Genomic DNA, 16717 nt, shown 5'->3' with positions numbered 1-16717 from the left:
ATATGTAAAGTACCTAAAACAGTGTCTAGCAAACAGCAACTCTCAATAAATGCTGTTGCTTTCCTCTTCCCCCTGCCCACCTTCAATGACTGGAGCCGATTCCTCTCACCTTTGCAATAGTTATCTGGTCCCTGTTGTTGACGTGAGGGGATGTTGCACATTGGGTAAGAGTGTGGTAACTGGGGTTGGTGAAGTAATGGCTGTTAGCATTTCCACCATTGCTGTGAGGAAGGGTTTCTGAAAGGAGAGAAGGAAAAGGTTAAGATGACAGGCTTCCCTAAAAATCTGCATGGATAAAAGGGGGAAAATGACAAGAACAAATGACTGGACAGCTCCATAACACAAGCTGGGCAGAATCCTCTCCTGCCCAGCATACTCAGCAAAGCTTCTAGAGGCAGCAGGCATCTGCCTTCCTCCCCACCGCTTGGAAAAGTGTGAAAGTATCCAGACAACTGCTTTTTGCTTTGAGGCCTGTACAAACTGGGAAGGCATTGATTTGAAGTTACTTCTGTAACTTTCCCCCCTTTTTTAAACACTTGGGCTCTTGGCACAAATTTCTGTACTAGAATGGTGCTATTAAGTGACTCATCTACTTTTTATATTCCTCCAGAATCATTCTATTGTATACGTATAACCTAAAAACCTCAGTAATTCCTCTGCCAAATTAACAAATATTTAAAGTTTTCCTCAGTTTAAGGGTAACTTCTTATGATGACAGCATGTCACATAAAATTCTTCTTTGCTTTTATGGGAAGTCCTTGCAACAGAAAGGAAGATTCAAAAGCACTTGCTTAAAGGATTGCCTTGGGTCTTGCTAATATCAAACTCTTTCTTATATAACTTGAATGCTGTTCAGTTAATGGTTCATATGTGCCCAGGGAAAGGCTGGAAGGCACAGTAGAAAGTACCCAAGGCCAGGGACAGAAGACTTGATCCCTGTCCTTGATCCTCTTGATGACCTTGGGAAAGTCACACCCTCCTCCTCCTCTCTTTTTCCATCTCCCAACCCCATATGTGACAAATGCTTGCGACTGTGTGTCGAACAAAGCTTCTGGGCTGAAATTCCCTAAATATAAAGCAAACGCAAACTGAACCCAATTTTTGAACCCTCGGAGAAGACAACAGAAATGCTGATTTCACCTCCGTTGAGATATAAAACACATCTCTAACAATTTTCTTAAGGCTAATTGACAAAAGCAATTGACAACACAACCAAGCGCCAGGTTTCAAAGAACCAGGATGGAATCTTCTGTACTTTTAAAGGGGTGAAATGCCTCTCATTGCCCTCATCTTACCTGAAATGGTATAATCTGCATTGATGACCCTCACAGCGGGGGTGTAGGTCACTGCTGGCATGTTTGATTCCTTTCCCTTCTGCTTGTGTCTATAAATAACGAGCAATGCCAGTAGGAAGAGAACAACTAGGACAAGAATGATGACGCCCGCGATGGCCCCGACCTGGTAGGAGTCAGCGGGCAGCGCCGCACTGGTCCGGCTTAGGCTGTTCAGATTCCCAACGATTATAACACCAGCTGGAAAACGGAGAAGAGAGCCTCGAGTAAGGATGAAAATGTGCAAGATAAATGTTCGGTCTCTCTTGACAAAAATCCCACACTGTGCTGATGCCTGGATATTTTCAGTTCATGGAATGTTAATTTGGAAACTTTGGGAAACAGAGCAAGAAGGAAAAACAATCATTCCTCATTTTCAGATGTTGTTGGCTTATCTGTACCCAGATAAAGGCTGCTCTGAATCTCAGAAAGACAAAGGATTTCCTGAATCCAAACATTTAATAGTGGGGTTTGGGAGCTTCAAACATATTTCAGATGAAACAGTCTGGCAATTAATTTTGGGTAATAATTCACCTAACTTTTATTTTGATTTATTTATTATCCAGTACTGAGCTTATGAAGGGCTAAATCCTAAGGGTCCCAACTGCCTAACTTGATCTTATGCCTGTCCTTATCATTTCTAACAGTAAATTTCTTTCCAAAAAAGCATAACGTCTTTATATATCTAGTCTGAGTACAGGATATGCCTTAAGTTAATTTCAATGGGCATTTTGCCTCAGAAGATATTGTTCTGGGCAAAGTTATTTTCCATGATAGGAAGATCTGTCCTGATAATACCTAATAACATCACTCTAAAACCTTACTCACTGGAATTCAAAATTTAGCTTTACATAGTTCTTCCTCAAGGTCCATCCAGTGAGGATCTTAAAGGTGTGGACTGAGGGTCAAGCAAGAAAGCTGGCAGCTAATGGGTTTATAACCTTGGACCCAGATATTCTCTTAATACTCTTCTCCTAAACTCTTAGGCTGCAGTTTCATCACCTGTAAATCAGGAAACTGAGCTCCATGAAACTGCTTGCAGTGCAAATGTTCCTATGATTTGATGATTCTAAAGGTTAGAAGACTTTTTTATAAAACAGCTTGCCCTGAAACACAGACCACCAAGGCCAGTGTGGTGATATTACAGTATATTTGTAATAATGATGTAGTCAAGAAATATAACATCCTACTGTTATGATAATCAAATGCAAATCACATGAATGTGTAAAAGTTATTTTATGAAAAAATTATGAGTTGTAAATATGAGTACCTATATAATCTGCAGTTTAAGATGACTCCACTTACAGCACTGTAGGAATTTTCTAAAGCCTTTTTCAGCCCCTCTTCTTATTACCTATCAAAGAGCACTACATGCAGTAACAGCTGGGGCTGTCCAGAAGGTATGCTCACAACCATCAGAAGCACTTTCTCAGAGGCCCTGTCTGCCCTGAAATCAGAATTTCCCATGGACCAGACATGTATATAATGACAAATACTCCCATGTGATTATGATACATACTCTAGTTAGAAACCGTGGGTACAAATTTCTTAAAAAATTAAACACATGCCTACTATAAGACCCAGCCATTCTACCCTTAGGTATTTACCCAAGAGAAATGAAAGTATGTGTTTATAAAAGACTTATGTACTAATGTCCATAGCAGCTTTATCTGTAAAAGCCCCAAACTGGAAGCAACCCCAAATGCCCCTCAACAGGAGAATGGATACACAAATTGTGGCACATCCCTACAATGGAATAGTATTCAGCAATATAAAGAACCAAACTACTGATACACACAATTTTATCCAATTGCAAAATAATTATGCTGAGCAAACAAAGCCAACAACAAAGAGGACAGCATGATTCCATTTATATGAAATTCTAGAAAATGCAAGCTAATTTATTGTGACAGAAAGTGGATCAGTGGTTGCCTGAGGCCTGAGAGATAGCAGTGGTGGCGAGGGGCACGAGGAATGATGGATATATTCATTATCTTTACTGTGGTGAAAGTTTAATGGGTGTATACATGTCAAAATTTGTCTAGTTGCACACTTTAAATATGTATTGTTGTTTTGTATGCTAATTATAACTCAATAGGACTGAAAACTTGTGGGCACAGTGGAAAATTCATAGGCTATGGACTCAGTCAGACCTGACATCAGAATTCTGGCACACTCTACCTATAAGCTAAGTGATCTTGGACAAAGTACTCAACCTCTCTAAGCTTTAGTTCCTTTGTAGCAGAGCAATGATTGTATCTATATAGAAACTAAATAAATAGCCAGCTATGCCTTGCAGAGTCATGTTGAGAATCACATCATATAACATAAGTAAAAATACTTGACATTGGCTGGTACATGGTAGTCCCACAATAAGAAGTGGTAGTTGTCATTTATTAGTGTCATCACCTTGATCACATCGTGCCCCTTTCCACCCTGGGCTGCAATAACAGGTCCCGGTGATGTGGTCGCAGGTAGAGTTGTTCAGACAGTCACATATCTGGCGACAGCCATAGCCATAGGTTCCTGCAGGACACTCTGGAGAAGGATATCAAAGTCAAATGGATCTTCCCAACTTTGAGAATCTGAGCAAGCCTGCCCCTGACTGTATGCTCCTGCAGGTCAGGAGGCAAGCCCTTTTAGGGGATCCCCATTCAAGAAGACTTGTACCAGGGTACCCCAGAGCTGGGTAGCATTTCCGGAACCCACGGTGGACTCAAAGTCCAGGCCGCACAAGGCTGGAGCCCGAGTTCCACCATGTTAAAGCTCCTGACCATCACCTTCCCAACAACAAAACAGAAGCTGGAAGGAGTCTGTGGAATCCTGATGGAACTGATGAAGATAATCATTCAGGGCAATTTGAGGTGAGTTCACCAGGCAGAATTGTGGGATAGAAGCGGACTAGGCTAAAAAGTATAAATTAGAGATGCTTCCCTAAGATGATGTATTTTACTGTAGGTTCAGGGCTTCTCTTAAAGGTACATTCTGACTCAGATTAGCTGTAGGCTCAGGGAGCATCCCAGAGCACATTCTGACTGAGATTGGCTAACCCCAGGGGAAGCAGGAAGGGGTTGGGAGAAGGTGCCAGAGAGTAAGTTTTATTACTTTCCTAGGTAGAAATTTCATTTACCATAGAAAGGATCAAAATTTGCACATTGAAGGCTGAAAGACTAAAATCAAATACTGAGATTTTTACGATGAGGTCTTAAAAGCTGTTGGTTTGAGCATGAATTTCAGAGGAGCATAAGTATGTTAAATCTAGAAATACTAATGGGCAGCAGGGGGCGATGTGCTATTATTATCAGAGTTCTCCCTCAACCACTGTTTCTGTTTACAAATGAGCATTCGGAGAAGTCTCCAAAAATAGGGATACTTTAATTGATGTTAAGAGTAGCACGGAAGCATTTAAGAAGCTTTTATTTAATAGAGAACTTAACTGATCTGGCATTCAAGTGAAAGTCAGTCTAGAGCCTATGCTGGTTTCTCTGCATCTGTTTAGACATTTATACACACTTAGATATTACACAAGGAGGGATGATGTACATGAAACAATTAAGCAAACCAGCAAGGCAAAATTAAAATTGGGCCATCTCTGTCCTGGGATGATTCCTGGTTGTTATTTGTATTGTATTTACTAGACTGAAGGATATGCAAAGTCATCCTACTAAGGTTTAGCACATAAGATTGAAGCCAACTGGCTGTCCAGGGGTACTGTGAGTTCCTGTTAGGGGCTGGGGGGAGAGAGGCTTTGTTGCCAAGGCTCTGCTACGCCAATCAAACTTTCCAGGCCTCACAGAAGCAGCCCTGTAATCTTTGCTGTATCCTATCAAGAGGGTTGTCACTGGTGAGCCTGAAATACACTATACTTTTTCCTCCTTCAAGGGAATTTACTATAGGAGAGTGAGTTATTTATTCATTATTTATTCATTTTGGCAACTGAATGAAAATCACAGAGGAAAGGAATGATAAATGAATTTGAAATACTTAGTTTAAGACTCATGTTTTTATAACCCTGAAAGCAGATGGATAGTGGTGGGATAGAAATGAAAAAACAGCGATGGGCTATTCCAACAGTGCATATTCTTCCCAAGTGGGATTTTTACAACAAAAAAATTTTCAGGCAATATAGTGTCATGAAGGTTGTTTATAAAAAGATGAGAAGTTGTTAGTGGAAAGAGCATAAATGCACAATACAGAGAAGGTTGTCCAAAGGGTGGTGACATTTGCATGTAATTGCTCCCTCCCTGACAAGTGGGGCTCGTCCTGGACCCCCAAGACTTCTTGGCCCCACACACCCCAGCCTGGCCGCACCTAACACACTTTACCCTGATGGAGACCTGGCTCTGCTGCTGCAATGAACAAAGTTTGGCTCTTTTACAGTGCCAAGCAGCTCTGTTCCAAAAATAAGAAGGAGAGGAAAGGCGAGCCAGAATGAACAGAATGGAAAACTTGAATTCCGTCTTCATTCCCGTAGGCATACCTCCTCCACCCAGAGAGCTGAGAAGAAGGATTTTGAATGAAAAGATGGCCAGCAAGTGTCCCAGAGTGGCCAGGTTTCTGGGCGGGGAAGTCAACCATGCTGGTGAATAACCAGCTACAAGCTCAGACTCCTTAGAAGTTGAGAATTCTGCCTTAATATTTTCAGGAATCTAGGGAAGTTGATTCTAGCAAATAAATGTCAGCTAGCAATGCCCTGCTCTTATACTCACTCTGTTCACAGTGCTTCCCCATGAATCCAGTGCGGCACGTACACTGCCCAGAGATGTGGTCACAGTCAGCTCCGTTCTGACACTGGCATATCAGTGCACAGTCCTTTCCATAAAACCCCAGAGGGCATCCTGCACAAGGAGGGAGGACAAGAGTCAAGAGACAGCTCAGGAGGAAAGCTCACGTTTCCAACACGTTTGTGTTGAACTTGAAGGACGCTGAGCCATTAGAGAGTAAAGACCATAATGCATATCTCAGCTTGTCACAAAGGCTTCTTTGAAGTCCAAAGGCAGGACCAGTGCAAGGAGGTTGTAGTTTATGAGCAGGAAGCAGATCAGTTTCATACCTGGCAGGTTAGCCATTACTGACACTCCTGGAGACAAGACTTCTAGCAAAGCATTTCTACAACCCAGTAGAAATATGGAGCATTTCCTTTCATTTTTCCACTCAGCCACCAGAATCCCGTACTCAAATTCCACAGAATGAAATCAATACTTTCTATTAAAATTACCTGCATGCTTTTACCTGGAGTGCAGAATATTTCCAACTCTGCTACAGAGCTGCCCACTCTATCCATTGCTAAGTTTGCTAGGATGATCACCTTCACCAAAGATGTGTGGTGGAATGCTTCAATTAAAACACTGCACTTCCACAGGTGCCTTGTAAGAAAGCAACATGTCTTTGCACTGTACAATTTCCAAGGCCCAGAGAGCAGGGACCCTCAGGTTAGGGACATGCAGAGGCCCCATTGGCTTGCCCAGGCCAGCAGCTGCCCTGCAAGAGTGTTCTGCCAGCTCTCTGACATAGCTTCAATACAGGCTGGTCCAATGGTTGTTTCCAGGTATCACATGTGCTTTTTATTTTCGCTTTTTCTTTTGGTGAGATTTTAATGAGAGCCAAACTTTCAAGAAGCATAGGTCGAGCACAGATGTCAGCACACAATGACACCCACCATTGCCATGTATTTGCTTAGCATCTACTCTGTGCCAGGTTGTTTTCATGTACCCTCTAATTTAACACTTACAGTAGCCCTGAAAGGTAGGGATGGATATTCCCATTCTATAGATGGAACAAAGGCTCAGAGTGTCCTGAGACACACGGCAAGCACGTGGCAGGACCAGGATTTAAACACAGGAAATCTGGCTCCAGATGCCTTATTCTTCCTACCATATAATGCTACGTGCACATAAAAAGTTCTCTCTCTCTCTCTCTTTTTTTAATTGTAAGAGAAGTCAATCTTACTAATTTAAAGGGAAAAGCAGAGAAGGAATTTATTGTGAAACCCAGATGTCAACTGAGGTTCCACATCTTTTTGAGATTCAAACAAAATTGGCTTGAATCCCCACCCCCCCCACCTCCACATCACACACAAAAAAGGCCCTCTGCTAAAGCAGGCCCTAAATATTAGAATTATTAATAATAACTACAAGTACTTTCCTCTAAGGAGCTAAAACACCTTATATTCTTGGGAAAAACCTCCTCCTTTCCAAATTTCCCATTCAAATCACATATTAAGGGCTACATCCCCTTCTAGAAAATTCCAAAAGACTTGTTCAGCCTATTCTTTAATTAGTATTAAACAAAAATTGCCTAATTTATGACCTCTGCTCATGTCTTTGATTTGAAAATTATATATTATCTTTAACAATAACCATAATACGTGCATTCCTATTTTATCTCCTTCACTCAATTGAAAGAATGATTTTCAGCTGTGGAGCACTTTGCCCTTTATATCCTACAATGCTAATGACATCATGGAAGAAAAAAATGTTTTATATATAAACATTTATGGCTATGAAGCTATAGGATACAAAATGAGAAAAGAACTGAAGCAATGATTCTCAAAGCATAGTCCCTGGATCAGCAGGATCAGTATCAACTGGAAAGATGTTAGAAATGCAAATTCTTAGATTCCACCCCAGATCTACTGAATCAGACACTCTGAGGTTGGGGCCATAAATCTGTTTTATTGAGCCCTCCAGGTAATTCTGAAGCTCCACCAGAGTTTGAGAACCATTGAACTCTATCTTCTCCAAGAGCACATGTTAGGTCGGGAAGCGGGGCTTGTTGTCTTCACAACCTTTCTAAACACTAGCACTTATCCTAACCATTGTGCTGTTAGAATAAATGATAGGGAATTTGATTCATATAATTATGTCTGGTTAAAGGAGAGAGGAGAAGGAAACTGCACACCTACACCCTGTAGCACTGCTCCTGCACAGTGTCCTGGTATGATATAGAGACAGAATACTTGAAATGTGGCAGTTCTTAACCACTTAGAGAAATTGAGTCATTGCATAGACCAAACATTCCAACTCCAATAGCCAGAACTATGAGTAAGCTCAGAACATGCATGCCAGCCAAGGATGAGGCTGCGTCCTCCTTGAGAGCGGTTCCCCTTGGTGAGCCATGGAAGGTTCCCCTTGGTGAGCCATGGAAGGCTTGTCACTTACTCTGAGTGCAGTAGAGCCCCGTCCAGCCAGGAGTGCATTTGCATTCCCCATCATAGGCACTGCAGAAGGCCCCGTTGTGGCAGTTGCACGTGTGAATGCAGTTCGGGCCCCAGTGGGCAGGTGGACATGCTGAAACCACAACATGAACAGAGAGGTTGGTTAGATTTCTGAGGCCAGCACAAAGCAGAGAGAATCCATCCTTACGTATATCCTTGCATATGAGATGTTAGCTGTGTGCAACAGGACTAAGAATGCATACTGCAGCAAAGTCTGCACCAAAACCCAGATGGCAATGCTGACCACACAACCACAAAGCATTTAAATGCACATTTATGCATTTAAGAACTGCAGAGTGAGGTGGGCCTAGCAAAGTTATCTCAAGTTTACAGATTCAGTTATTTAACAAACATATATTCAATGCCTACTATGTGCCCAGGCACAGGGGAGACAGTAGAAGACAAAATGAAGTCTGTATCACCTTCAGGAAGCTTATATTTTTTGAGAGGGAGGGGGGCAGGCAAACCAACCAAATAACAACAACAAAAACAAAAGCAAGTGCTAAGTGCTGTGAAGAAAAATAAAACAGGCTAAAGGGACAAAAAACGAGAGCGACTCTTTTAGGGAAGGCATCTCTCAGCAGGGGACATTTGAGCAGAGATTAGAAAGGGAAAAATGATTTGACTTGAGAGAGGCTAAGGAATCCATGGTCATGTAATTCATGTCTTTGATCTCTAAATCCTGCACATTTTACTCTACTCCAGAGTTGTCACTACAGACTCATTTTAAGTGTAAAGGTTCCCAGTTGTATGCTAGAATTGGTTTATTCCTAGAAACTCTTAACTGGCAGAAGCAGGAACTAATAAAACCAAATCATTAGGGGTTACTGCCAATTGAAGAGTAATCAGAAACTCAGATTAAATGTCTATGAAATAATAATATAAGATTATGGGGTATAATGATTTAATTTACAAAAGAATATTTTTTCATTCATACCAATGCTCAAGAACTTTAAATAGAGGACCATCTATAATTTCTATGTGGTTACCCAGTAGGGAATATTGCCCAATAAAAATAATAAATAAATCTGAAATAATTAAAAAGGTGAAAAACATTCCCATAATTTTCTATACAGTTTTTCCCCTGGAACAAAGGAAGAATAATACCTGAGATTCAAGGTCTAGAATGAACCTTAGAATGAATTTTGTAAAATACCCTCAGTTTACAGATGAAGAAACAGGTCTAAAAAAGTTAATAGTGACTTAGATAAGGTCACACAGATTAATAATGATATTTGTTCTCTGTTAGGTATATACAGCTTTTTCCATTTAAGACCAGAGCAAGACTTGGGGATGAAAATGACTGAAGCATCCAGCCCAGCTATTGCTCAAAGGAGCACTCCACCTGAAAGAACCTATTGTTTAGATGATACTTAATAAACCTTTGTAAACCCTTTTATGTTAACAATATATTTTTCTAAGGTTAGCCACTTACATTGGGCTTCACTCACTATATTGGTTATAGTCAGAGAATGGGAATGAGAACCATTCAACTTTTATATTCCCAAAAGGTAAATGTAGAGACAGGGCTTAAAAAAAAAATTTATTTGCCAAGAACACCTGTCCTTTAAATGCATCCATTTAATTTTTCAAAGTCTCTGTTTTCACTATGAAGGACTTTTCTCTTTTTAGACAGGCTGACAACCAGCCAAGGAGAAATATTAGGATGGATCTATAAAGTCCATAAAGGAATCAATGGAATCAATGATCCCCAAGAGAAGTGAAGACTTTTGCAAATAAATCAGTTTCCTCCAGGTTGACTATGGGGGCAGGCAACATGATGGTCTCCATTTTTGCCCCTTCTAGCACATTTCTCCTACAAATGAGTAAGTGACCAACTTCCAAAATAAAGAGTGTTTTTAAAAAGAGCAAAGTATATCAATCATTTTATGGCAATAATAGTGGTGTTTTTTTTCCCTAGACCCTGCCTTTCAGTATCTATTCCTCAAATTTTCCACATGCCAGTTTGAATCAGTTAGAGCCCTTGCAAAACATGTAGATTTAAACAGACTGGATAACTTCTGAAGTGATGCCCCCAAATAGAGTGTGTCTAATAATACTTAGGAGTTGTGTCTAATAATATTTCTTTCCCGAAAGGGGTACATTTCCAAGATCTATTGGTTTTTCAGAAGGCTCTACCTCCTTATTACTCAGAAATGGGGCAGTCTGAGTGACTCAAGAAAAAATAGCATTCAGAAAAAAAACTTTAGGTAAAACACATTGCTCATCAATTAATACTTGCAGATTGATTGTTAACTGTGGAGTCTGAATTAAATGACCAACAAAACACAGTGCAAAATCAGTACCCCATCATTTTTTTATTTCTCTTATGTACATGGAGGGTGGACTCAATATAAACGAAGTATGTGCCATGAAATGTACAATGGAAGGAATCTGATTACCCCAGGACAAATGCTATTCCTTGGCCAAGAATTCAATACTTTTAGAAATTGCACTGACCCTTTCAAACCATTAACCAGTGATGGACAGTGTCATTTCTTCTAAAAGTCATTTGCATAGTCCCTGATAGGGTCTCACAACTCCCATCTGAAATGTGAGCTGCAGTTAGGAGGGAAGAAAAGTCTGTTCAGTATCTCAACAGGTTTCTAAAGACATATCATTCAAACTCCACTGTTATTTCCCTGTCACTTACTCTCCAGATACAGGAAGACACAGATTTTTAGACACACCTATTTATATTTTAATTCAATGGATGGTGAGTCACTGAAAAGTGCATAATGAAAATGCTACATATTTAGGTTCTTCCCAAGGCATTATTTGAATTTAAATACAGGATCATTGCATGGAGCCTTTAATGAAAAGAAAAAAGCAATTGAAAAATTAGAATAATGGAACTTAAAATTAATCATATATTCTTTCCTGATTACACAAGCTCTCATACTTCAATCCTGAAGAATTTAAAATAAATTATTTTAAATAAAAAATGGTTGCTCAGTTGTTCTGAGATATTCGAGAATCAAACAAACTTACGTTGAGAGCAGTCACTGCCGATCCAACCCGGATAACACTGACAAGATCTGTCGATGGGGTTACAGGTTCCGTTGTTGGTGCAGGTACAAATTCCTGCACAGTTTTTTCCAAATCTGCCACTGGGACATACTGTGAATAAGCTATAGGTCAGTAACTCACAATCACATCCCATCTCCCAGAATCCGAGCCTCTCAGAATTGGAAGGGACTTTACAGGTGGCCAATCCAGCTGTCCATTTAGTACCTGCCTCTGCTCAGATGCATCCCTCATCTAGAATGCCTTCATTTTTGCACACACATAAAGCCAAAGACCTTCATTCAGGCATTGCAAAGCATGAAGCATCATCACGATTCTCGAAACCTGGCTTCTTCATATTGATTTTTCATGGAAGGATGCTTCCAACTAAAGCTAAAGAGTAGCACAGCTCAGACAACAAAGAGGTTTCTCTGGAATGGCAAGCCAACACTCCTCAAACTCCTGTTTTCAGAAGCCGCAGACACCCGTACCCAAAGGCACCCGCATCTCATAGCTGAAAACGTGTGCTTTGGAAAGCCTGAGGACTGAGACCCCGTGGGGCTTGCTCATCACTAGATCTCTCTCCAAACTGTGCGTGCACCTTACCCTCATTGCAGAGGGCACCTGTGAAGCCAGGAAGGCAGTCACACAGGCCCGTGATGTGGTGGCAGGGCCCACTGCTGTGCACACACTGCGGACACGTCTGACTGCAGCGATGCCCATAAAATCCAGGGGAGCAAACTGGAAACAGAAGAAAACTCAACAGTGATCTTTCTTGAGATACACTTCCCTCATATTCCACATTAGGAGCCAAAGTTTTTGGTAAGGCCTTCAATAGCTTCATTTGAATGGGGCAAAACAACATTAAAAAAAAAAAATTGGTACTGAAAATTTTGCAAGTATAAATAACAACAACAAAAAGAAAAAGGGCACTCTTTAGTCATGAAAAGAAGCCACTAAACAAATTCTGTGAGGGCAGGCAAATGCCTTAGTCCTCTTTATTTTCCCATTTATGGACCCAATTAGCTTGAGGCTTGGCATAGAGCAGGGGTATAAAACATTTTGTTGAACAAATAAATGAATGAATGAAATAAAATTCTGAATACTAACAAGTCTCAAATAAATACTTTCAAGTCATTTGTTGATCTTTTACAGTTTAAGAGTCATTCCCAGCAATAATAGAACTATTAGTTAGAATTGGGATTTTTCTCAATCAAAATGGTCCAATGTAATGACTGATTAATCTTACATTTAATAAAAGACTTAGTAAAATCTTACAGATCATTTCATAACCTCAAATTTCTTTTGAACAGCGTCTACAGCCCTCATTTTTAATTCTGCAATTCTATTTTCCCCAAAGCACTGACTTTAAGAATAGAGGAACGATATATGGTTTGCCCCAGGGTTTGGCTGATGTTGACTTCTAGTAATTGAGATAAGGCCAATGCCAAATTCCTGAATAAAATAGTTACAGGTCAATGGATTTCTGGAACACCATTTGCAAGATTTAAGGAAGAATCAAGATACATAACCTGATGATGCTGCCAATGAGGCAATGAAATCATTATTGAGAAGAAATGGTTAAAGCCCATCTGTTAGGTTAGTCTTGAAGGTGGGAAAGAATAAAGCCTTTGGGAAGTGCTATCGAGGTCAGTTCTGCAGAGTACAGGGTGACCTATTACACTCTTCTCTGCCCTCAACTGCAACAGAACATTACTATAAACCAAGGGGCAGAACAGGGATAATTATTCTGTACACAGTACCCAGAGAAGGGAAGACGGAAATTACCGCCTAATGAGACACTTACTTCTCTGACAAGTGGTGCCTCTGAATCCTGGCGCACACTCACAGATGCCATCGTCGGGGGAACATGAAGCCCCATTTTTACAGTAGCAGGGCAGGGAGCAGTTGGGGCCCCAGCGTCCGTCAGCACACACACTGTCACAGTGGACACCTGAAACAACGCACACAATGCACACGAGCCTGAGTGAGAGAGAGCGTGGGCGCCTCTGGGCTGCTAATTCAGAGATGACAACTAGGCTCACAATATTAAAACTGAGTTATCACAGGCAGCAAACAGCAGGGATAATAAAGGTTTAAAATCCAGTTATGTTTTATATACACTAACACACAGTATCATCATAACATTAAAATAATGTCCCAGCACTATGTTCTATGGAGTTAAGGAAAAGAAGGAAATATCTTTCTATACGCATTTTTTTCTTTTTAGGAGGAGGGAGCAAATGGAAAGCTATTGAAGGCAGAATTTATTAAAACTATTTTATCATTTAGCCTTCAGTGATTTCCTCCTTTTCCCCTTTGTTTTCATATAGAAATGGACAAAGTGAAAAAGATAAGGCAAATCAAAAGGTGCTTAAGTTGCTTTACATAAAGAAAAGCCTTCCCCGGAGAAAACAAACATATCTTAAAATATTTTGATGATGCATTCATTGTGCAGGACTAAAAGATACATGTGCCACCAATTCCTGTTTAAAAATTTAATCTGATGCTGGACAGATACAGGCAGACTATCACAACCTAAGTTATTTATAGTTTTCTAAGCTGTTGATTACTATGAAACTCTATATAAGTGTTAACTCTCATTCTGGAAATAGAAAAACTCTGGAATCAGTCATGCTTGAATAAATAGATGCATGAAGAAAACATAAAGAAAAACTAAGGTTGCAAAAATAAAAATGAAACCAGGTTTTGTTGGAGACAAATTGAAGTCTCTTTTGCAAGTTCGTATTTGAAATACAATGGGAGCCTCTCTCTTGCAAGTAAGAATTTTTCACAACTCAAAGCGTTTCATTGAAAGGAAATAAGAATGAGTTATAATTAGTGGTGAACTGGTGACTGCCGGTCTCAGACAAATGAAAACGTGGTAAGAACAAGCATGCACACACTCAAAGATTCCAGAACACTAATGACACCCAGCACCAGGGATGCACAGAATGTTATGTGTTGTATTATAATTTTCACTTCTAAATTGATTAGGGTAAAAGTCAGCATGGCCTGAACCTTAAAGAAATGACCCCAACCAAAACATGGACATTGCTAATTGGTACGCAGCCATTTCTGCTGAACCATATGTAACCTCCACTCTTTCCTGTTCTCATTCTTATCCTTCAGAAAGTCTCCCACGTGGTAAAGGCCATTAAGTAAGCATGAAAGCGCACAGACCTCATTGTGTCTAGTTTGCATCAACAATGGACTTTTATATTTCAGCTTGGACCACTGGCTGGAGAAAGGAGAACGAGCCTGTTTATAAAGCTGGTTGAGATTTAAATGCTCCCCATAGAATAAATTGTGGAATTTGAACCTATTATGTTATTTTTTCTTGAGTTCACACACATGCACACACACACACACACACACAACCATATATATTTAATCCCTTTGAAAAACTGAAATGGAATTGCAAACTCTATGTTCCCCACCAGCCATAGTCTTATCTGGTGTTTATACCCACATTTCTACTAGGCAGAAGCATTAAACACGTTGAGCAGAAAAATCACTTAGAAAGAAGATTGCAAACCTAGACTTTGTTTTGTGAATTCGAAGAGAGTACCAACAAGAGTAACCTGCTACAGCTTTCACTCTATTCAAATTTAGGTCTTGAGCTCTAGGTCCCTGCACCAGGACCCCTGTTGAACAGGAGCTAAGAAGTGCATACCTGCTTCAGAAAGATTCAGACCACCCTGGCCATTTTGGTCTGGAAGAATCCAGGCAAACCCCTGTCAGGACTTCAGAGAAGTGGAAGCTGAGTTATTATCTGGTTAATCTGGTCACATTTTGCAAATTATTCCTAATTTCTGACATTCTTTTTGTGGGGTGAGGGATTGGAGTGGAAAGATTTAGCCATTTATGATGATTTAGTTTATCAGCTACTTGCCAAATATCTATTTCATTCCACACTTAATAAACACAGTTAAAATGGAATAGAGTATACTTTGGGTCAAATGGAATATGCTGCTTTTTTTACATTATAGGTTGTCATGATTTATGTCTGACAATCAATGCATGTTAAGAAAAACGACTCCAGGCCGGATTAGCAAATCTAAATAAAGTGATTTTAACTTTCATATCTAATTCCTCTTCCCTTACCAGGTTTGTCCAGCTGGTTAATATAACCATCAGTCATAATCAACTTTATGGAGGTGACTTTGATATAAGTAACAAGGCCCATGACATAGAAAGAAGATATATTGTATGGACAAGCATGTTTCACATGATTTACCCATCATTTCATTTCCAGAGAATTACAGGGAATCCTAGAGGTCGTCCATCAAGGTTCTGTCTCCAAATATATAATCATATTTCAAACGAACCAGGCATTCTTTTAAACAATATTGATTTCAGGATTGCAAAATCTTTCCTTTGAATGCAAATTACATACATTCTGTGACCAAGCCTCCACCCCTAAACATCCAAGCTCTTTTCTTTTTCTCCATCATCAGTAAACATGAGTCAGCATTTTGTGGATATTAGTGCCTAATCTATTTGAAGACAAATATAAATTATGTTTTAGACAGGTGTTACTCCAGGTGAAAGCGTAAAGTCGTCTTCCTTCCTTCTGTTACATCCTTTTCTACTATTGCTATTCCACACCTTTCAGATGCTCTGTGCTCTCCTGTTGTCTTTCCAGAAAAGGACAAGATAAATTTGTTTTGACTGAGATAGTACCTTCTCTAGAGAATATTAATATTTGAATAGAGCACACATTTTAAGAGCCTAAGAAATACACCTCTAACTGTGGGAGTTCAGGCAGTGAGGCTCATGGAGAGGTACTGGGTAAGTGCTTCTCTAAGTCACAGTAAGTACATGTCTGCTGATATGATCTTTATGTACAAGGCCAGCTCTGCAGTGAAACTTTCCCCAGGATAAAAAACTGTAAGTTTACTTTAAGCATTTTTTTTTTTTACCCTTTATGTGTGTGTGTTTGTGTGCACAAAAGTATGCTTAATTCCTTGTTTTCATTGATCTCCTACTCTTCACCAACTTTGCTAGAGTTATTCGGGACGTCTTTTTGCTTTCGTCTTTGTCAAAGACAGAAAAGAGAATTCGACTAAATAAACTTTCAAGGGTAATGGCTGGCTACTGGGGAGCCAGTGAATACTCCCTGAGAGGTGACTCCAAGGTGAAGGCCCCAGAGTTGGCATAT

The 16717-nt window shown here is 40.0% G+C and overlaps 1 protein-coding gene across 5 annotated transcripts in view; it reads right to left on the bottom strand.

The window, feature by feature from the left end:
• The window catches only part of MEGF10 (multiple EGF like domains 10), a 174296-nt gene that overhangs the window by 10536 nt on the left and 147043 nt on the right, over positions 1-16717 (bottom strand). For all 5 annotated transcript variants that reach the window (XM_037802087.1, XM_037802088.1, XM_037802089.1 and 2 more), the window contains 8 exons: positions 13361-13507; positions 12160-12294; positions 11539-11667; positions 8492-8620; positions 6041-6169; positions 3741-3869; positions 1296-1532; positions 110-237 (listed from right to left, as the gene is read on the bottom strand). In XM_037802087.1, the coding sequence (XP_037658015.1) occupies positions 110-237; positions 1296-1532; positions 3741-3869; positions 6041-6169; positions 8492-8620; positions 11539-11667; positions 12160-12294; positions 13361-13507 (1163 nt within the window). The remainder of the gene's footprint in view (positions 1-109; positions 238-1295; positions 1533-3740; positions 3870-6040; positions 6170-8491; positions 8621-11538; positions 11668-12159; positions 12295-13360; positions 13508-16717) is intronic.

This window comes from Choloepus didactylus, chromosome 13, assembly GCF_015220235.1.
Source record: "Choloepus didactylus isolate mChoDid1 chromosome 13, mChoDid1.pri, whole genome shotgun sequence".
NCBI lineage: Eukaryota > Metazoa > Chordata > Mammalia > Pilosa > Megalonychidae > Choloepus > Choloepus didactylus.
Note: the sequence above shows the minus strand (reverse complement) of the source record. Positions and strands in the feature narration are given on the sequence as shown.